This window comes from Lygodium microphyllum, chromosome 4 (assembly GCF_053477565.2).
Source record: "Lygodium microphyllum isolate KBCC chromosome 4, Lygodium_microphyllum_v1.1.10, whole genome shotgun sequence".
NCBI lineage: Eukaryota > Viridiplantae > Streptophyta > Polypodiopsida > Schizaeales > Lygodiaceae > Lygodium > Lygodium microphyllum.
Window position 1 is genome coordinate 41940410 of NC_141138.1, and position 19104 is coordinate 41959513.

At 45.4% G+C, this 19104-nt stretch overlaps 1 protein-coding gene across 1 annotated transcript in view; it reads right to left on the bottom strand.

The window, feature by feature from the left end:
- Nucleotides 1-19104, bottom strand: part of LOC148036971 (bifunctional TH2 protein, mitochondrial-like) — a 49467-nt gene that overhangs the window by 19945 nt on the left and 10418 nt on the right. Inside the window, exon 2 of the mRNA XM_087675925.1 lies at nt 11220-11328. Coding sequence (XP_087532051.1) covers nt 11220-11328 — 109 coding nt within the window. The remainder of the gene's footprint in view (nt 1-11219; nt 11329-19104) is intronic.

The following is a 19104-nucleotide window of genomic DNA, read 5'->3' on the forward strand; positions in this document are numbered from 1 at the left end:
ATCTGGTTCTCCTTTCCTTTCCTTCTCTTTTCTATAGATGGAACAACACTACACATGGTTCAACCCTAGTATAGTCCCATCATATAGTTATTTCACTATTGTTTCATAGGCCACCCACTTATTTGTAATGTTATCTTTACCTTGCTGATGAGATGACAATAGACACGGATGTACTCTGGATTTTTGTCTCATAGGCCACATTGGCCTTATGTAGACGTTAATATTTCTTTCTTTCTTTCTTTCTTTATGAGTTCTCACATTGACAAACGGTTGCGGCCCTTCCACACCTGAAGTTATCTCAAGAGATTTGTAAATCTTATCGACTCAAGAAGCAACATTGTACCCCATTCCCTCAGCAGCCCACGCATAGAGCTTAGATATATTTTCAATTGATTCATGTTGATCTTTGTGGGCCAACATCCACTACTGCCTTAAATGGAGTGATGTCCTTTTTTATAGTAGATTATCATTCTAGATACATGTGGGTGTATTTTCTTGTGCATAAGCCCGATGCATTTTTATGTTGATCTTTGTGGGTCAACATCCACTGTTGTCTTATATGGTGCACTGTACTTTTTTATAGTGGATGATCATTCTAGATACCTGTGGATGTACTTCCTCAAGCATAAGTCCGATGCATATCTATATTTCTCAGCTTGGGTGCTAGTGATTCATAACCACACCGATCATCATATAGGATGCATGAGGAGTAACAAAGCCTAAGGTGCAAGCTGGCCAAATCTTCTAGTGCCCTCTAGAGTGGAATCTAGTGAAAGGATCTTAAACCCCACGTCTACTGGTACTAGCGAGGTTACTAGCGAGGTAACATATCTCACAAAGGGGGCTTGGTACTGTAAACAACATAGAGTGTGCCATGTTCATGATAGTCCGATTCCTATGCTCTATAACTCAATTCTCAGAGGGGATTTGGTAGAGGTAAGGTGGCAATAGATGCCATACTCCTATAGAAACTCAAAAAACTCGTGGTACATAAACTCACTAGCATTATTGTTTACAGCTGATATAGCACACATTCTGAGCCAAAAAGTTAACAGGAGGCTCTTCAATAGCCTCAATGGTGAGAGACCATGGAGAAGGAGCTAGAGAGTATTGACCAAAATGAGACTTGGACCTTTGTGGATCGTATGAGTTACAAGAAAGTCATCAAGACAAAGTGTATATCTAGGACCAAATTAAAGGCTGATAGGACTTTAGACAAGTACAAGGCTTACCATGTCATGCAAGGATTTGGATAGAAGCAAGGCATTGACTATGAAGAAACCTTTGCTCCTACTATGCGGTTGACATCCTTTTGTCTATTGGTTATGCTAGTTGCTCACCATAGTTGGCCAATCTATCAGATGCATGTCAAAAGTGTCTTTCTGAACGGTTATCTGGAGGAGGAGGAAGTATATATGGAGTAGCCACTCGGATTTTCTTCTACTAACCGGAAAGATAAGGTCTTTCGCTTTGTAGAAAGCTCTTTCTAGATTGAAGCAAGCACCATGGTCTTGGTTTGAGCGGATGGATGAGTCCTTCAAATTTATGGACACCATTCTACCCCTTATAACCTAAACTTATATATCCATCGGAAATTAAGGCCAAGCTCTATGCTACATTTAAGATGACAAACCTTAGTTTGTTGACTTATTTTTTGGCCATGGAGAGAGTTAAATTTGGGGAATATATTTTTGTGTCACAACAAAAGTAAGCTCTTCAATTGGTGGAAGACTATTGCACGGATCAAACACAACATGTGGACATCCCTCTCAATGACACTATCCACTTACCTAAGAATACCCTAGGTCAGTCCTTCAATGAGCATATCTATAGATCTATCATAAGGCATCTTCTTTGGTTAATTCATACTAGGCAAGCTTTAGCATGCTCAATTAGTTTACTCAGTCAATATTTCATAGTACCTAAAATGTCACATTGGATTACATGTCTTTGTATTTTAAGATATTTGAGATCTACTTATTCCAATGGTTTGACTTATGGTTCTAGTTTATGCTTGCAAGGATACACTAATTCTGATTGGGCAAGAGATTCTAACACCCAGCCTTCCCATGGAAACTACCCATTTACCTTGGGCACAGCTCCCATTTCTTGGGCTAGTTGTAAGCAAGAGATGGTGGCAATTTCCACAACTAAGGCTAAGTATAGGGCTCTCTTTGATGGCACCAATAAGGCTATCTATCCAAGGAGCTTACTAGCGACACTTCAATTCCCATATGTTGCACTGGCTATTATTGACTACGACAACCAGAGTGCGATTGCACTAGTTGGTAATCCGATCATCACATCTTAAACACGGCCCATTGGCATCTACTATCATTTCATCAAAAAGCATATTGAGCTCAGCACTATTCGCCTAGAGTATGTACCTTCATCAGACAACTTTGCAGACTTATTGACCAAGGCAGTGTTAATTGGCCAATGCTTCCGTATTTACTATCCAAGATCACCTTGGATACAACCTCCTCTAATTCTTCATATTCACGGAAAAAGAATGCTTCCCTCCAATCTTCCCTTCCAGTTTAAGAGGGAATGGCTTGCTTCTCTTGATGGTGACTTATTATTGTTCACAATTTTGTTTCAAACATTATACATATTGTACATTGTATCTTCATCCCCATCATCAAGATAACCATGATTATAAAATGACACTTAAGCAAGTAAACTATTCCCTTGCAAGAGCAATGTTCCAATGATACCATCGCATAGCATTTTGCATAAGCATGATCACACTTGCATTGCCTCTTAAATAACTCCAATGCATCGGCATTTAGTTCTTGTAAACATGCAACTGTGCACATTTATTTCTTCTCAATCTTTGGAGTAGTTGACTCTGGATCCACCATATGTGGCATTGCACCTAGTAGTCTCCCTTGCTTGCTTTGCTTACTCAGCTTGTCTAGCTTGCTTTCCACACTTTTTTTCTACCTCTCCACATATCCACCATAGTTGCTTCACATAGCCTATTTCCTTCATCATTGACACCCAATAGTGGTAGGGATAGTCTTGCTTGTTTTGTGAAGGTCTTGGGACCAACCATCCCTTTCTCCCCTTAGGGCACTAGTACTCAATACGCTGAAAACTTATGGGAAACTCTCACTTATGCTAAATCTATTGCAAAACAAAACAAAAGCCCATTTCCATCTGCCTTGCACAACTTGGTAGGCCACTGGGCAGCTGACGAGTACCCTTTGTCTAAGGCTCTATCCTCTTTGGGGTGAATAGTTGGCCTCCCTTGATCAAATAACCATTGGCTCTATAGTCTTGGTAAGTCACTACACAACCAACGTGCACCCCTTGCTCGATACCTTGGCTGCTTTTGAGTGGGATGCCTTGGGAAAAAGATAAGAAAAAGGGCTTGGGCTTATTTGCAGTCCTTTCTTGTTCCAAATTTAGACTTCAAAGAGGGTGTTGAGCTAAAAATCATTGACCTTAATTAAACAACCCCAAAACTCAAGATTAATTAATGAATTTAAACCATTTCTTTTAAATGAACACAACTCTAGAGAGTTTCAATGTTCCGCATGTGAACGTTAATTTGGGAGGCCCCAAACTATCTATAAAGAGATAAGTTGCCTTTCCTCTCAGCCCAATCTCATTTTTGTAGTTTGTAGGTGCTAGGGCTTTGCTGCCCACACCCCATTCGTGAAGGACATCTTAGTTGAAGCTACCCCAACCTATCAAATTGTGGCTCTTTGACACATTAGTAATGCCCACACTACTCTATGGAGCAGTCATTTGGGACCCAAGCCTTTATCATACTAGATAGATGCCTCTCATGGACTGTAACAGACCTGAAGCACAACATTATGATGGCTGGGAACATATGGAGAGACCGCTGGTCATGATGATAGCACGTATGATAAGGGTGAAAGCCTCAGTACCACAAGAGATCATTCGAGCAAAGTTGGGTGCAACACCCATGGTAGTGGAGGCACTATTCCAGGCAATCACTTTCCTCCAAAGGATATGGAAACTACCTAAAGACCGATACCCTAGGCTAGCTTTGGAGTCTTCAAGACAGCTTGCAATCACTTTCCTCCAAAGGATATGGCAGCTACCTAAAAGATTGATACCCTAGGCTAGCTTTGGAGTCTTCAAGACAGCTTGCAACAGAGGGAGACAGACAATGTTGGTACGCACATATGAGCATGTGGCTGAACTTGCATGGCATGAATATGGACAGATTGCCACCGTTCAGTTACAGCCTTGATTGTCCCACTTTGAATTTCAACCGTTCAGAGTTGAATAGAGTGATCACAGCAGACATTACTAAAGTGGAGACAGAGAGGACTTGGTCCAAGCCCCCTTTCCCATTAGGCACGAAGATGGCACAATACCAGTGTCATTTCTTGCAACTTTCCCATGATGGTCTCATAGTGAGTCCGAGATATATGGATGCTCAACTCTCTCATGGGCTTCAAGTTGCTATTGGACAGATCCGCACCTCATCACATCAGCTAATGATTGAGATAGGTCGATGGAGTCATGTTGCAGCAAATGAGAGGATATGCTAGCTTTGCGGATGGGAGCCAGAGACGGAGGAACACTACATTTGTAGATGTACTGTGTACTATGATATCCAATGCCACTACCATTGCCTCTTTAAGGAGGGCTTTGGACCATGGAGACAGGTGATGGACTATGAGGACCAGAGATGTCTAGGTCTTTTCTTATCGGAGCTCTAATGGCACATCGTAGCATTGTTACAGGATCAGAGCCAATCCCAACCACGTCCACCCCTCCAAAGAGTAGTTACAAACTTTTTCAGTATAGCTAACCCTCTGGCCACTGCCACCTTAGACACTACATCTCCTACTAACAAGCACCATCAAGGGACATCATCAGGTGGCATCACAGTAGACAAAGCTACAGTATTATGCAAAGCATAACACCCTAGGGTACTTGCGCGGCAACGTAGGCATACTCATATGCGACACATTCGCACAACGATTGCTCACTATAGACAAAGATTACCACGCTGACTCAATCGGAGATAGCTGGCAGAGTTTTGGTGGATTCCATAGAGACTGAGAGGGAGATACTCTATACTCTTTCCTTATTTTCATTTCCCATTCCAAATTATCATGTAGATCTAGACATAATTTTGTTTTTCTTCGCTGATGCAAGATGATGATACCAGTTGTATTGGTTATGGTCTCATAGGCCATCCTAGCCTTCTAGAGACGTTAATAGCTCTCTCTCTCTCTCTCTCTCTCTCTCTCTCTCTCTCTCTCTCTCTCTAGCTCATCGATTTGGGGGTTTCTACTCAGATTGAGTGTTATCTTGGTCAACTAGGTTGACTAGTTGGCAAGCAAAGTGGGTAGTCCCTTCAAGACAAGGAAGGCCTTGATGGCTGACATGCAACTCGCTTCTGCTAGAGTGTCTACCACAAACTGGCACCTCTTTTGCTATGGTATCTGCCATAAACTGGCACCTCTAGCAACTGTGCCTAACAGGGTAACCCCAATGACGAAATGAGTAGCAGTTTTTGATGAGTTGCACATTGCTTTTTTGACCAAACTACGACTAATGGTGATGCTGGTGGGGCTTATATGGCAATGGTAATATTTTGGTTTATCTTGGGTAAGAGGTAAAGATCATAGCAAGCCATGATGGGGTGTTTAAGGAGAAGCCACATACAATGGACGAGGAGAATATAGGTTCTTCCCCTTTATCATCCACCAGCAAGAAAGTAGTCCACTATGAACCTATCCTAAGAGCTCTCTCTACCCTCAAGGAGAAGGAAGCATCATCTTCGGATGATGAGGAAAAAGTTCACCAACCTACAATTATGCCATTGGAAAAGCCATTGCCACAATGGGTGAAGCAACTCTATGATTGCAATAATCCTACACCTACCACAATTGAGGAAAAAGAAGATGGACCAAGAAGGTCTCTGAGAATAGAGGAGCAAAGAAAGGCTTCTGCTCACATAGTCAATATGGCCTCAATGGTTGAGATTATGAGAGAAGTAAAGAAGCCAACACACTTAGAAGAAGCACTTGCCGATCTAGCATGGAGAGCAACTGTGCAAGCTAAGTATGACAGCATAATGAAGAATCATACTTGGGAGCTAATGGATCAATCCGAAAAAAAGGAAGATTATTCGCACCAAGTGGGTCTAGAAGGTAAAGTACAAGACTGATGAAAACTTAGAAATTTACAAAGCCAAATTAGTTGCACAGGGATTTTCATAGGTTGAAGGATTTGATTTTCAAGAATCATTTGCTTCAACTACTAGAATGACCACTATTCACATAGTACTTGTAGTGATCACTCATAAGAAATGGCTAGTTTACCAAATGGATGTTCAATCAGTGTTTTTGAAAGGAGACCTCAAGGAGGAGATGTAGATGGCTCAGCCACCAGGGTTTGAGGTCCCCCCATTCCGTGAACAAAGTTTGTAAACTGAAGAAGGCATTGTATGGACTAAAACAAGCCCCTATAGCATCGTAACGTCAAATACATAAATTCTTTTAGGCTTGAATTTCAAAAGATATGCCTCAAATACTAACTTGTATGTTTAATGCCTTTCTTCTCTGCGTAGCCCTTGGCCACAAGCCTGGCCTTATATCTGTCAATGGATCCATCTGTATTCCTTTTCAGCTTATAGACCCACTTTGTACCAATGGCTTTCTTCCCAACAGGCAAGGATACTAAATCCCATGTTTGATTCTTTATGATGGAATCAAGCTCAACTTGCATTGCTGCCATCCAATTCACACTATGTTGTGCATCCTCAAAACATTCAAGCTCCTCATCATCAAGTGTATCTGCTGCCATAACAAAGTCCATGATATATGCACCATCATGCATACAAGCTTGCCTTCTAGTACGACCAGCAATAGGAGCATCCAAATGACTATCTTTCATAGTCTGCAAATACCATCTAGGCATCTGCCTAGCCTCCTAACTGTGTACAAGCTCTTGCTGAATTTCAAATTCAACACCTTGCTGAATATTCAAATCAACCATGGGCTGATTTTTTGCATTACCCAATGGAGCAACTGGCTGAACATTAAGTTCACTTGCTGAAGCTTGAGCTGTATCACCAAAGGAAATGGGCAACAGCCCTTCAAAAACATCATTGGCAGCCTGATATGTCTCAAAACCAGCAAGGGATAATTCTGATTTTTCATTGAAAACCACATCCCTAAAAAATGTGGAACGATCCTGCCGTCGCGTCGCGTCCACTATCCTGCCTTCCCCCCCCCCCCCCCCCCCGCCTGATCCCTCGCGCCAGTCCGCCTGCCCCCTCACCATCGCCATTGCCTGGTCCCCCATCGCCAGCACCATCACCTCTCCCATCGCCAGCGCCTGCTCCCCCTCGCCCGCTCCACTTGTTTTGGCTACTGCTATCCCGCACGTTGCCTACTCCTAGGCGCCGCCAACCCTTGTCCGTCCCCTACTCCTACCCCGCAGTGCCTACTCCACATGCTCCTAGCCGCTGCCAGCCCGCCCATCGCATGCTCCTGCCCTGCAGCCCTTAACCGCCGCCTCACCTGTTCATGGCCGCCGCCATCCCGCCCGTCGCCTGGTTTTGCCGTGCAGCCCCCCGGCCGCAGCCCCACCTGCTCCGCCTTGTCACCCCGTCCCTACCCTTTCCGTCGCCCACACGACTGGCCACACCCGACTGCCCACATTGATGACCCCCACCCGACTGCCTGGCCTGCCTGCCCACACTCGACAACCCCTCCCCCCCCCCCACCCCGGCCCGCCTAGCCTCCCATTCCACCTAGCCGCCTTGCCCATCCTACCCCAACATTCTGCGCCCCCCGCCTAGCCCAGACAGTTCACTCCCCCCCCCCCCCCCAAAGGCTACCCTCAGTTTCCAGATTCCCCCCTCCCCTGCCCCAAGCTATCCTCTGCTCCAGATCCCCCCTCGGGCGCGCTTCCCCCGTCCGCAACCTCGAACCCATCCGTAGCAAACACGGCAGTATCCCTCCCCCCTCGCCATTGATCCCCCCACCCTCCAGTTGCTCCCTCCATCTACAGCAACTCCCCCCTTAGGTAGCACCGCGACATGATTGGTAGTCCTCTCAAGAGGGACACGCAATGGAAACCTTTGGTCAGACGCCGGCGCACTCAGCGAGTGCCCCCCGGTCAAACACCTTGCGCGTAGTCCTCTCTAAGGAACAGCTCTTAGCCGTTCAAGCTAAGGATCTGGAGCTAATGGAAACAGTGATTTATGGTCAGGTAGTAGGGCATTCCCTAGCCACGACCCAACTTCGGGACTGGCTACACTCCGCGCTGCGCATCGGAACAGCGCAGATTGAGGAGGCGGTCCTATCGGGCCAAGGGATCTTCATGGTCCGGCTCAGCTCGGCAGACGCAACTCGCGAGTTACTCGCCAATTCACCATATGCGTCCACGAAGGGGGTCATACACATGGTCCCCTGGTACAGGGGCTTTACTGTGGAGGCATTTGCACTCCACAACAGGTTTCTTTGGCACCCGATCACCCTTCTTTTCCCCGGCCTAGTGATTGAGTATCGCCAATTGGTGGAAGACTTTGGACGGCTTTTCGGCACTATCCTTTCCGCGTCCTTCACAAATGCAGTGACAGCTGCAGGAGTCCCAAAGGTACGGGTGGCAGTGAAAGAGGTCAAGAATCTCCCACAGTTCCTAGAGATTGAGACGGGCGAGCACTCCTTTAGGCAAAAGGTCATTGTGACAGGGCAGCCAAGGCAGTGTCTGCGCTGCCACGACTTTGGGCTTCAGGAAGCAGGTTGCATGCGTTTCGGAGCCAAGGTGGCTCCGCCGACATGCCCGCAAGTGGACGCTGATGGCTTCACACAAGTCCAGAGACGACAGAGAGGGAGACAGCTATGGGGGGCGCAGCCAACGTCTCAGACCCAGCCTCGACAGCAGGGAGTAGGTGGGTGTGTAATGCCCCCTCGGCAGAGCACTCCACGACCCCCCTTGCCTGTCCCACTCGGCAAGACCGCAGCCCCCCACATCCACCACCCACGCCACAGACTACCTCTCATGAGTCCCCACAACCCCCACACCCACCGCCCTCCACATCCCATGCCCCCCCCCACTGACCCTAGCCCACAGCCCCCCCACTTTCAGGACCACTAGTCCCCCTCCCACACCCGCCATGTACTTCCGTCCATCCCACCATCCCTTGATCATCTTCCCCCCCACCACCTCCCGTACCGAGCACCCCCCCTAATCCGCACCTGGTTCAAGCAATCCCCCCCAGACCCACCCCCCCCTCCCACAGGAGGTGATGAGCCACACACACCTACATCCTCTTCGCACCGGCAATCCTCCCCCTCCCATATAGCCACCAGCTCATCCACCACTGCCGCCCGTCACACTTTCCCGAGACAGGCACACCTATTGCCACAGGAGTTCTTCCGCAATGGCCCATGGTCCTACTTGAGAGTTGCGGAGCGCGGAGAGTTCCCACTACCTCTAGAGGTGGGGATCTTCGTGGTTCGTAAGTCAAGGAGGGGCAAGGTCCATCTACTAGCACCACTGGATGGACCAAACTATGCTTTTTTTCTTCAATCCTCTCACTCAGGGGAGTGGACGACGATACAGATAGAGAAAGAGTTGAAGAGTCAGGTGGCGGACCACACCTCCCAGTGGATGGGAGAAGAAGGACTAGCATTGTTTGCACACCAGTGGCTTGGTTGCATGATGGACATTAACTGGTGGCCTGGTGCCGAGGTTCCTCACCTGAGCATTATCTTTCGAGCCCCTCCATAGTGGAGGACTCCGAGGGATGTGATCGAGTGCCCCCTGGCACAGGCGGCCCGTTTCTACCAGTGCACAGAGTCTCGACTCTCAGCCTGGCTGATAGATACATTGATAGTACCACCTAGAACTTTGATCACCCCTATGGTCCGCGGCCAAGGGCCACCATGGGGGAACATGATAGATATTAATTAGAAAAGTGCAAAAACATTATTAAGATAGGCCATGTTTTTGGCCTTTGAAACTATGTTGCGTATGTTTATGAAACACCTAGGTATGAAACAAGTTTCCTAACCTTATGAAACACATTGCTTGGAAACTAGGAGTTGTGTCTAGGGGATTGGATACTAAACTTACCACCATGATTACAATGGATCACAATAGACAAGTGGGCAAAGTAAGAGGGTTAACCAAATCATGTGGGGTATGCTACATGCATATATAAGTAGGCAACAAACTCATTGGGTAGAGTACATATCTACAGTAGAGTTTGTATATGCAGTGCCAAGCCCTCTTCCACTATATACACTCCAATCATGTTAATATATGGGTCTCAATGTAGAGCTCCTTATACAATAGGACCGTAGAAGGAAAATTTTCAATAAGCCCGAGTTTTCTTAGAATATATGAATGAATCAATATAACTTGCTTTCACTTTTAAGAAAGGAAAGAAATTTTATTTTAGGGTACTTGAGCAACCTGAACCCATGAATACATGAAAATATCCAAAACTATAACCTATGTATTGTGCTCCATTTACAATACTTAAGAGGATAAGAGAGATGGCTTGTGATGGGATAGTGAAGCACTTTGATAAACAATCACTTCCAAGGATTGTTCAAAAGAGAGTTGAATATGGGATGGCGGAGCAATTTGAGAAATAATCACTTCAAAGGATAATTCAAAAGAGAGTTCAATATGGGATCAGCACAACATTATGAAGAGTTGTGACTATCTATGTAGTATAGAAGATACATGTATAGGATTCAAGGGGTACAACTATTATGCACATGTGAGACACGTGTGAACACAAGCTAAGGCCAAAGAGTTTATGGGCTTGGGCCATTTAATGTGTGTGAAGAGGGACTAAAACCAAGCAATTTAATGTGTGCACTAGCATCCCTTTACTGGAATTAGCAACTTACCTCGTGAACTGCTTGTATGAATTCAGCAGATCCTAATATTTGCTAACCATATTTCTAGGACAGTTCAAAAAATACTGGCTTGCTTGTTGCATGAACTAATGAATCACTAAGGTCATGATGCATACTCAAACAAAACTCACATTTAAATATTTGGTCATTTTGGTTTCTTGAATTCTAGGTTAAAATTAAACATGCACCTAAATGTAAGCCCCTAAAAAACTGGACACCTAAGAAATATCAAATCTCTTATGAATTCTTTCTCTTGAAGCGACACACAAAAGCGTTATCCTATTCAAGCATGGGAATCAGATAATTGCAAGTCCATTAGCTGTCACATATTATTACCTTTGCATAAGATGAATGCAATTTAAGCTCGTCAATGACTGCCTGTTGGAGCTGGCAAATAGACAACCTTGAAGCCTCATCACCAGTGTTCTCTAATGCAAGGCCATACCTACAGGAGGAAAACACAATTAAAAGATGCAAATGAAGCTCCTCTTCAGGCAAACAAAATGGAAACAATAATATCCAATCATATCTATACACTAGTTCAATGAATCTTATCATAGGGAGCCTTCACACAGCTTGAAAAGTGACTTGTAAGAAAATGCACAAGACTGAATTCTGCTGAAAAGTAAATTAAAATCTGCAATCCAATCCTCTCCAAAATTGCAACTTTATAGGGTTCTCTCTTTCATACTTAAGACAAATTGACCTACCCAATTTAATAATTGGCCGGTGAAATTGATTTTATGGGCACTAGAATAATTATTAAATTAACTTTCAAAATAAGAATTAATATTTTGAAAATTAATTTAAAAAGCTAGATAATAGTGAAAATGGGATTAGAAGGCTGCCACTTGGCAAAACTTGCCCATGCAAGTGGAAAAAACACTTTTAGGGGCTCGTGAAAGTCTATTCCAATCATTGTGAGAGAAAAGGAGGCTGTTAGAGAGCAAGGAGAGACTGCTGATGTGATTTGCAATCACCAAGGATCAGTCCTACAGCATGTGACAGCATTTTGGAGCCCTCTAAGAGTAGGTGATAGCAGCCCAAGGTCCTTCTAGTACAGATGACAACATACAAGAGGGGACAACAGTCGTTATGGTGGTCCTAAGCTGTCAATGACAACTTCCATGGTCGTTTGAGCAAGGTAGCAATAGCTTTTCAACGTTTCTCGTGATGGAACTTTAAATTTTCTCTCTCTACAATATTCTCTACATCCCCGAACCATCTCTCAAGTTATCTTGGCATTTTCTAGCAATTTGAGCTGTCAGAGGAAGAGATTTCAGTCAATCTCTACTATAAACCCTAATTTACAGCAAAAATTACACTTTTCACAACCGCCTTGGGATACATACTCAAAATTGAGGACCTAGGGCTTGAATTCCAACAGCTAAAATTGAGGAATTTCAAGGAGATTCAAGAGGCCAACCAGTCAATATCAAATTTGGGACTTAATTTGTTTTTTAAGGAGCAGGGTGAAAGCCAATCCTTGAGCAAACCAAGGGGCAAATTGGTTTGGAGACTTGTTGGTCAGTTTTAATAACAAGATGCACTTGCATTAACGGAGGAGGCCAAAGGATCTTAGTTGTACTCCATCCATTTGCAATAAAAGTCAAAGAAATACCACAAGGGATACCAATTTTGGGGCCAATGGGCTATCCAATATCCAAGATTGTATGGTAAAGTGTGCATTTCAGTTTTGTGAATTTATTAATTATTGTAATTAAGTGCTTAATTAGATTTTTTACCACCCTATCTGAGAAGAAAGACTCATCTCTGTTGGGTTTGACTCACGTCTACGCTTATAGAGGAGTGTCAGTGACCTTCAGTAGGACACTGGGGCAGTTTTTACTCTCCGTACAAGAGGTTTTTTCCCTTAGATTTATTCCTTTTATTGTTTTAGACACTTATCGTATTTCACACGCTTCGGGTGTGAACACCCTCTTACAACCCAAAGGTTTAAGGGTTGTACTTTGTACTTGCACTACACACTTCAGATTATTGCCTTTGGGTGTTGTGCTCTCACACTCTACACTTTCTACTCCACTCTCAACTAAGCTTCGATCTCTTCCTGCAAGAAGCATGTGGAAACTTCACCTCTAACTTTACTTGCCTCAAACCTCCACTAGATTGTAGGCCTGCCTTCTCCTTAAGCATTGCAATGCTTTATACTTTTACATTGTTGCAATTCCAACTTAACTAATATGCAACATTGCATCCAGTTGACTAGCCCCTCACATGCACTTGATATATTAGGAGCACCATATGCATAAGAAAACATTCTTGTTTGCATACTTTGGACCATTGCAATGTGACTTTGCATGGAAATTTGCATACTATTGGCCATAACAAGATACATTTTTCCATACATTGCATGCATTACTAGCAACATTTTCCCTCATGACCAACACTATACAAAGCATTTGCATAACCAACATTAATACCATGAGTCCCAAACACAGTTGGCTTCATATATGCATTGCCAAACTTACCACTTTGTGACCCAGCACCATCCCAACATTGCTATACATGAGGTTATGCATATTACCAGCCATACCCTGATACATTGGGCCTTGCACAACATGCATTGGTTGCTGCATACCATAAGGAGCTGTGTCATACATCCCCGTATGTGGTCCCTAACCCACCATAGCATGGACACTAGTGCCACCAATAAAGCAACCTGGCTGCCCCATAAATATATGCATGCCCTACTGTCCAAAAAGCATTGGATTGGTACTTCCAAGTTGGCCTTGCATAGGCATCAATTGCCCCACTCGCATCATTTCCTTGTGGTCACTGACACATTTATAACATGATGCTGCTGTATTGGCTCTTCCTTCTGTGCATCTTGCTGTCCCAAAGCTCTTAAAGATAATTTCCTCATCTTGCCTTTGCTGCCCTCCTTTAAGGGTTTAAAAAGTGCATGAATTAAGAATCATTTGCCAATTGCATTAACATTTCAGCTGCTCTCCTCAGCTGATCTTTACACTGGTCATCAAATTCCTCTTCTATTGAGCTAAAATATGCATTACTTGCTGATTAGCCTCTTAAACAGCCCCAAAACACACTAAAAATGCTCTTTTAGAGTAAAACCCTAACACGCTCAGACATTGTTTCAGCCTGCTGTTTACAGCAGACTGTGCACAGTTTCCAGCCCCCGATCGGCAGTACATTGCTGCGTTTTGGTGACCAGCCTGCTGTCATTCACTATTCAGCACTCCTACACTCCGACCGGTGTTCACAGACTTGGGATCCGTCTTTGGTGGACGTCACACTCCGACATTGCTCTGCCCTTGAGCACACTATACACTCTTACATTCATTTACAGCATTCATTCACTTTAGAGTTGTGTTCTCTCTCTCCCTTCTTCTATTTGTGTTTGAGTTTTTGTGTTTGAGTTTTGAGTTTTACATTTAGGGTTTGAGTTTTGCCCTCTGTGTCTATGTCTGTGTCTTTGTGTTTCTGTCATGGTCGTACACTCTGTGTCCTCAGTGCAAACCCTAGCAGTCTTCTTAACATGGTATCAAAGCCGGTGCTCTTGTAAAGAGTATCCTGCGGATATTGTTGAGAGCTAGTCTTTGTGCAAGGCACACAATACGAGTCGTAACCGAATCACAATGTCCCTGACACCTTCTTCTCCAATTCCTATGATGTCTTATCAGGCTTCTCCATCATTGGAGGCCCTGAGAAGGCATTATGGACTCGGTGAGGAGGATGACACTCCACCTTCACCAGATTTCACTAACATGACAGAGGAGGACTTTGAGGAGTACTATCGCAACAAGTATGGTGATGTTTACACCCCTCCTACCAATTTTGCTACCACATTCGAACCGGTTGGTGAGGCTGGCCACCTCTCCGATCATGGAGGACATATGGCATTCGCAATGTCTGGCGATCCATCTTCATCATCTCCGCCAGGTCCAATGTCAGGTTTATACAATTCTTTTGTGTTGCATAAATCAAAACCCTCGCTTGTTTCTTCTTTTGAGGTACAGGATCCGGATGGCTTTGCGTATGTGAACTTCAATAGAGGGGGCTCACGGCAGACGAAATTCAGGTACATCTACAGCTTCTGTTTCATTTGAGCATATTACATACACTTCTCACTTCCCTCCCATCCCACCCTCTTCTATATCACACCTTGATCATCTCTCATCATCTTTCCAAAATCTTGGATTACACTCCACATCTGCATCACACACCCTAGGGGTTGGATCTACCATCTCCGCTCCTAGCACCTTTTCCTTCTCCACCCCATTCTCTACCTCTTTGCACCATGGTACTTCGTTAGAGGGAATGCCACCCTTTAACACAGTGCCTCTCACCTTTCAGCAAATGAGCACACCCATCACTCCTGGGTCGACTGTGATGGGCATCCCCCTCACTATCCCCAGCTTCACATCTCCCAGGACCACTCATACGCAGGGGTTTCCATCCTCAGCTTATGGTGCGTCTTCACACTCTCCTTGGGTTACACCTACGCAGGGATTCCCATCTTTTGCTCCCCGTGTTCCCATCCCACCTCCTTGGGTTCCTCATGTGGCTACCATGCCCATGCCTAGTCAGCCCATCCCTACCTATGGATCCACCTTGCACACTACCCGCATACCCGGTGGGCACTCTGGGGCCCATTCCCAAGTATACTCCACTCCCCCATCCTACCCCCACTACACTTTTTCACACTATCCATCTCCGAGCACTACCACTCCTGTTGCAACAGCCAAGAATGCCTTCACGGATAAGACACATTTTAACGGGTCAAATTTCATGCAACAAGTGCTTGAGTCTCATGGACTTTAGGACCTCGTCATTGGTCTAGAGCCTATGCCGGACCCTCGACTAGCTCACCCTGACTATATCCGTCAATGAAGAGTCCGCAATGCTACAACCAATGTTGAGCTGCAACAGGGATTGCTTCCTGAGTTTCACTCTCAGTTGCAGCACTTCCCGCTCACGTCAGAGCGTTGGAGTCACCTTCTCGACCGTTATGCGGCTCGTGATCATACTCGACACATCAATCTCGACTTTGAGCTTCAAGAGTTCTCTCTTAAGGAAGGGGATGATCTGAAAGTCAAGCTGGCTAACTATAGGCGGTTACTTGCCGAGTTCGCCACTACTGGCTCTCCAAAGTCAGATAATGATCAGGTTACATTCTTCTTGAATAAGTTGCCCACAAAATACTTCGATTTCATTCAACACATCATCTCCCAATCTCGATTGCCAACCTTCTACGAGTTTGAGTGCCAACTCTTGCGTTACACAAGGCTGCATGATCAAGTCCACAAGAAATCCTCATCACAGCCTTATTCAGAGCAGAGGGGGTTGGTTGCCTCTTCTTCGAGAGGGAAAACCACCAGTGGCAAAAACTCGCTAGATGCGAAGGCAAGCCAATCAAAGGGTGACTCCTCTTCCTCAGATGGAACCAAAGAATCAAGACCTCTCTGACAGCAACTCCCTAAGAAAAATCGGTTTTGCACACACTGCCAGAGAGCAGGCCATGTGGATGAGGAGTGTCGCTCCAAGGCCTAAGGTCTTCCACCTAAAAAGCCTCAGCAGACCGCTGCAACTCCACAGTCCAATGGGGCTATGCCTTCCGCTCCTGCTTCATCTGCTCCTTCAGCACTCGTTGTTGCTGCTAGACATGTGGCTCGAGTACAGCCTCAGCAGCCCATCTCTTTCACTACCCTTGAGGAACTGGTTGATTGGTCTGCAGGTTCCGATCCCGTTGCACTTCATGCATCTATCTCACCTTCCTCCCCACCTCGTCAGGCATTCCCTTGGCAGAGCCCTGCTACTAGACGTACGCGATGGTGGCCACCTTCTTAGACTAGCATGTCTCTAGGTCCTTTCGGATAACCTAGGTTAGTCTAGCATTCATTTTTCGCACTCTTTGAGTCGGGCCCATAGGATTTTTGTCTCTACATTTTAAGTCTTCCGCTGCATTTACTCACACACACATCCACATTTGCATCTTTGTACTTGTTCCTTTAGTTAGATTTCCATTTTTGTTTTGTTTTGTTTTTGAAGCATCTCACTACTGACCTCTGTGATTACAAACTTTGATCTCCTTTGCAGGTTTTGTTTTCAGTGTAGGGCTAACATGCAGGTTTGCCCAGTCCTACCTGGGCTAGAGACTTGGGATGTGCGCCATTCCTTCATGGTTTCATCATCCTTGGAATTTTGCTCTTCTACCAGCATGGAGGCTTCCCCTCCCGAGGCGGATCGTGCAGCATCTCTCTTGATGCTATCATGGCGGTGACTTCTACCTAGCTCTTCCAGCTGGGATGCTTCCTCCTCCTCTTCATTCCTTATGGTTCTCGGCACCACACAAAGACCGACATCAGGCTCCTCTTCCTTATTCGGCATCTACATCCAAGTTGAGAGGGGGTTCCTACCCTTCTTGGTATTCTACAAGCTTCAGCACTTTGTCTTCGACATCGGCTTCTCCCCCTTGTTGTACCTTACTCTTTGCATTGCATGATTTCATCATCTTTGTACTAGGGCGCTTGGGCAAGTGAACAATTTTCCCATGAGGGACACTGTCCAAGTGGCACCTGCTGTATGAGCATTCTTCAGCATGTAGCATACTTTGCATCTCATTGTGCAGAGCACCACTTACGCGGATCCTAAGTTGTTTCCACCGGCGGCTATTGTTACCACACCACCATCCTTCTTCATCACATGGATACCTCGTCACCTATTTTTCCTCGTCATCGACATCCTGAGTGGATGGGTTAGCTTGTACTGTTTTGTGATGTGTTGGGTGTACCCTCCCTACTCCCGTCTTCTGGGTCACTTTTACTTAATCGGTCACATCCCATCAAATTTACTTCACTTATTCAAAAAAAAAAACATTCCATGTAGTTCCATCCGCCTTTGTAGGGCTTGGTAGGCCATTGGGCAGCCTTTGTCCGATGCTGGATTCCCTTGGTAAGATAACCATCGCCTCTGTAGTCTTGGTAGACCACTGTGCAGCCGACATGCACCCTTTGTCCGATGCCTTGGCTGCTTTGGGGTGGGACGCCTTGGGGTACATCAACATCACAATGGCTGGCCTAACCTTTCGGCTCAGTTTTGGGCCTGAGAGGGGGTGTTGAGCTAAAATATACATTATTTGCTGATTAGCCTCTTAAACAACCCCAAAACACACTAAAAATACTCTTTTAGAGTAAAACCCTAAAATGCGGAGCGGTTCGAGAGAGTTCAGTGGAAAACCTAAAACGGGTAGCGGTTCGAGAAAGTTTACTGGAAACCCTAATTTTTGGGGCGCCCTTCCACATCTATAAATAGACAGGTTGCCCCCATTCAGCAATCATCCTTGTTTTGCAGGTTACACCAGCCCACACACCCTTTGCTGCTGTTTGCGCCCACCAGCGTCCAGCCTGCAGCCCGCTTCCATCTGCTGTCCAACCATCATCAACTGCAGCCATATCATCTTCAGCCTGTCCATTGCTGTAGGCGACAGCTCTTAGCTGCTGGCGACTGCTCCAAATTGTCCCAAACTGCTGTTCAGCCTGCTGTCCATTATCTCCAGGGTCAACTAGCCTGTGTTTTCAGCATTGCAAGCCCTGACACTCTCAGACACTGTTTCAGCCTGCTATTTACAGCAGACTGTGCACAGTTTCCAGCCCCCGATCGGTAGTACACTACTGCATTTTGGTGACCAGTCTGCTGCCATTCACTATTCAGCACTCCTACACTCCGACTGGTGGTCACAGACTTGGGATCCGTCTTCGGTGGATGACGTCACACTCCGATATTGCTCTGCCCTTGAGTACATTGTACACTCTTACATTCATTTACAGCATTCATTCACTTCAGAGTTGTGTTCTCTCTCTCCCTTCTTCTATTTGTGTTTGAGTTTTTGTGTTTGAGTATTGAGTTTTGCGTTTAGGGTTTGAGTTTTGAGTTTTGAGTTTAGGGTTTGAGTTTTGCCCTCTGTGTCTGTGTCTGTGTCCTTGTGTTTCTATCGTGGTCGTACACTCTGTATGTCCTCAGTGCAAACCCTAGCAATCTTCTTAACATCTTCCTCTTGCAAATCATCAGCTTCTAAAGGCCTAGAAGGACCCACCCCTTGTCCAATTCTTTCCTTCTCGGCTTGCTGCCCATGCTCCATGCCTTGTCCAAGATCAAGCATTGCATTTTCCCCAACACTCTGTGAATTTTCAAATTGAGAGTCATCATCCCTGCTTCATCCCATCTCACTATCTAAAGACAT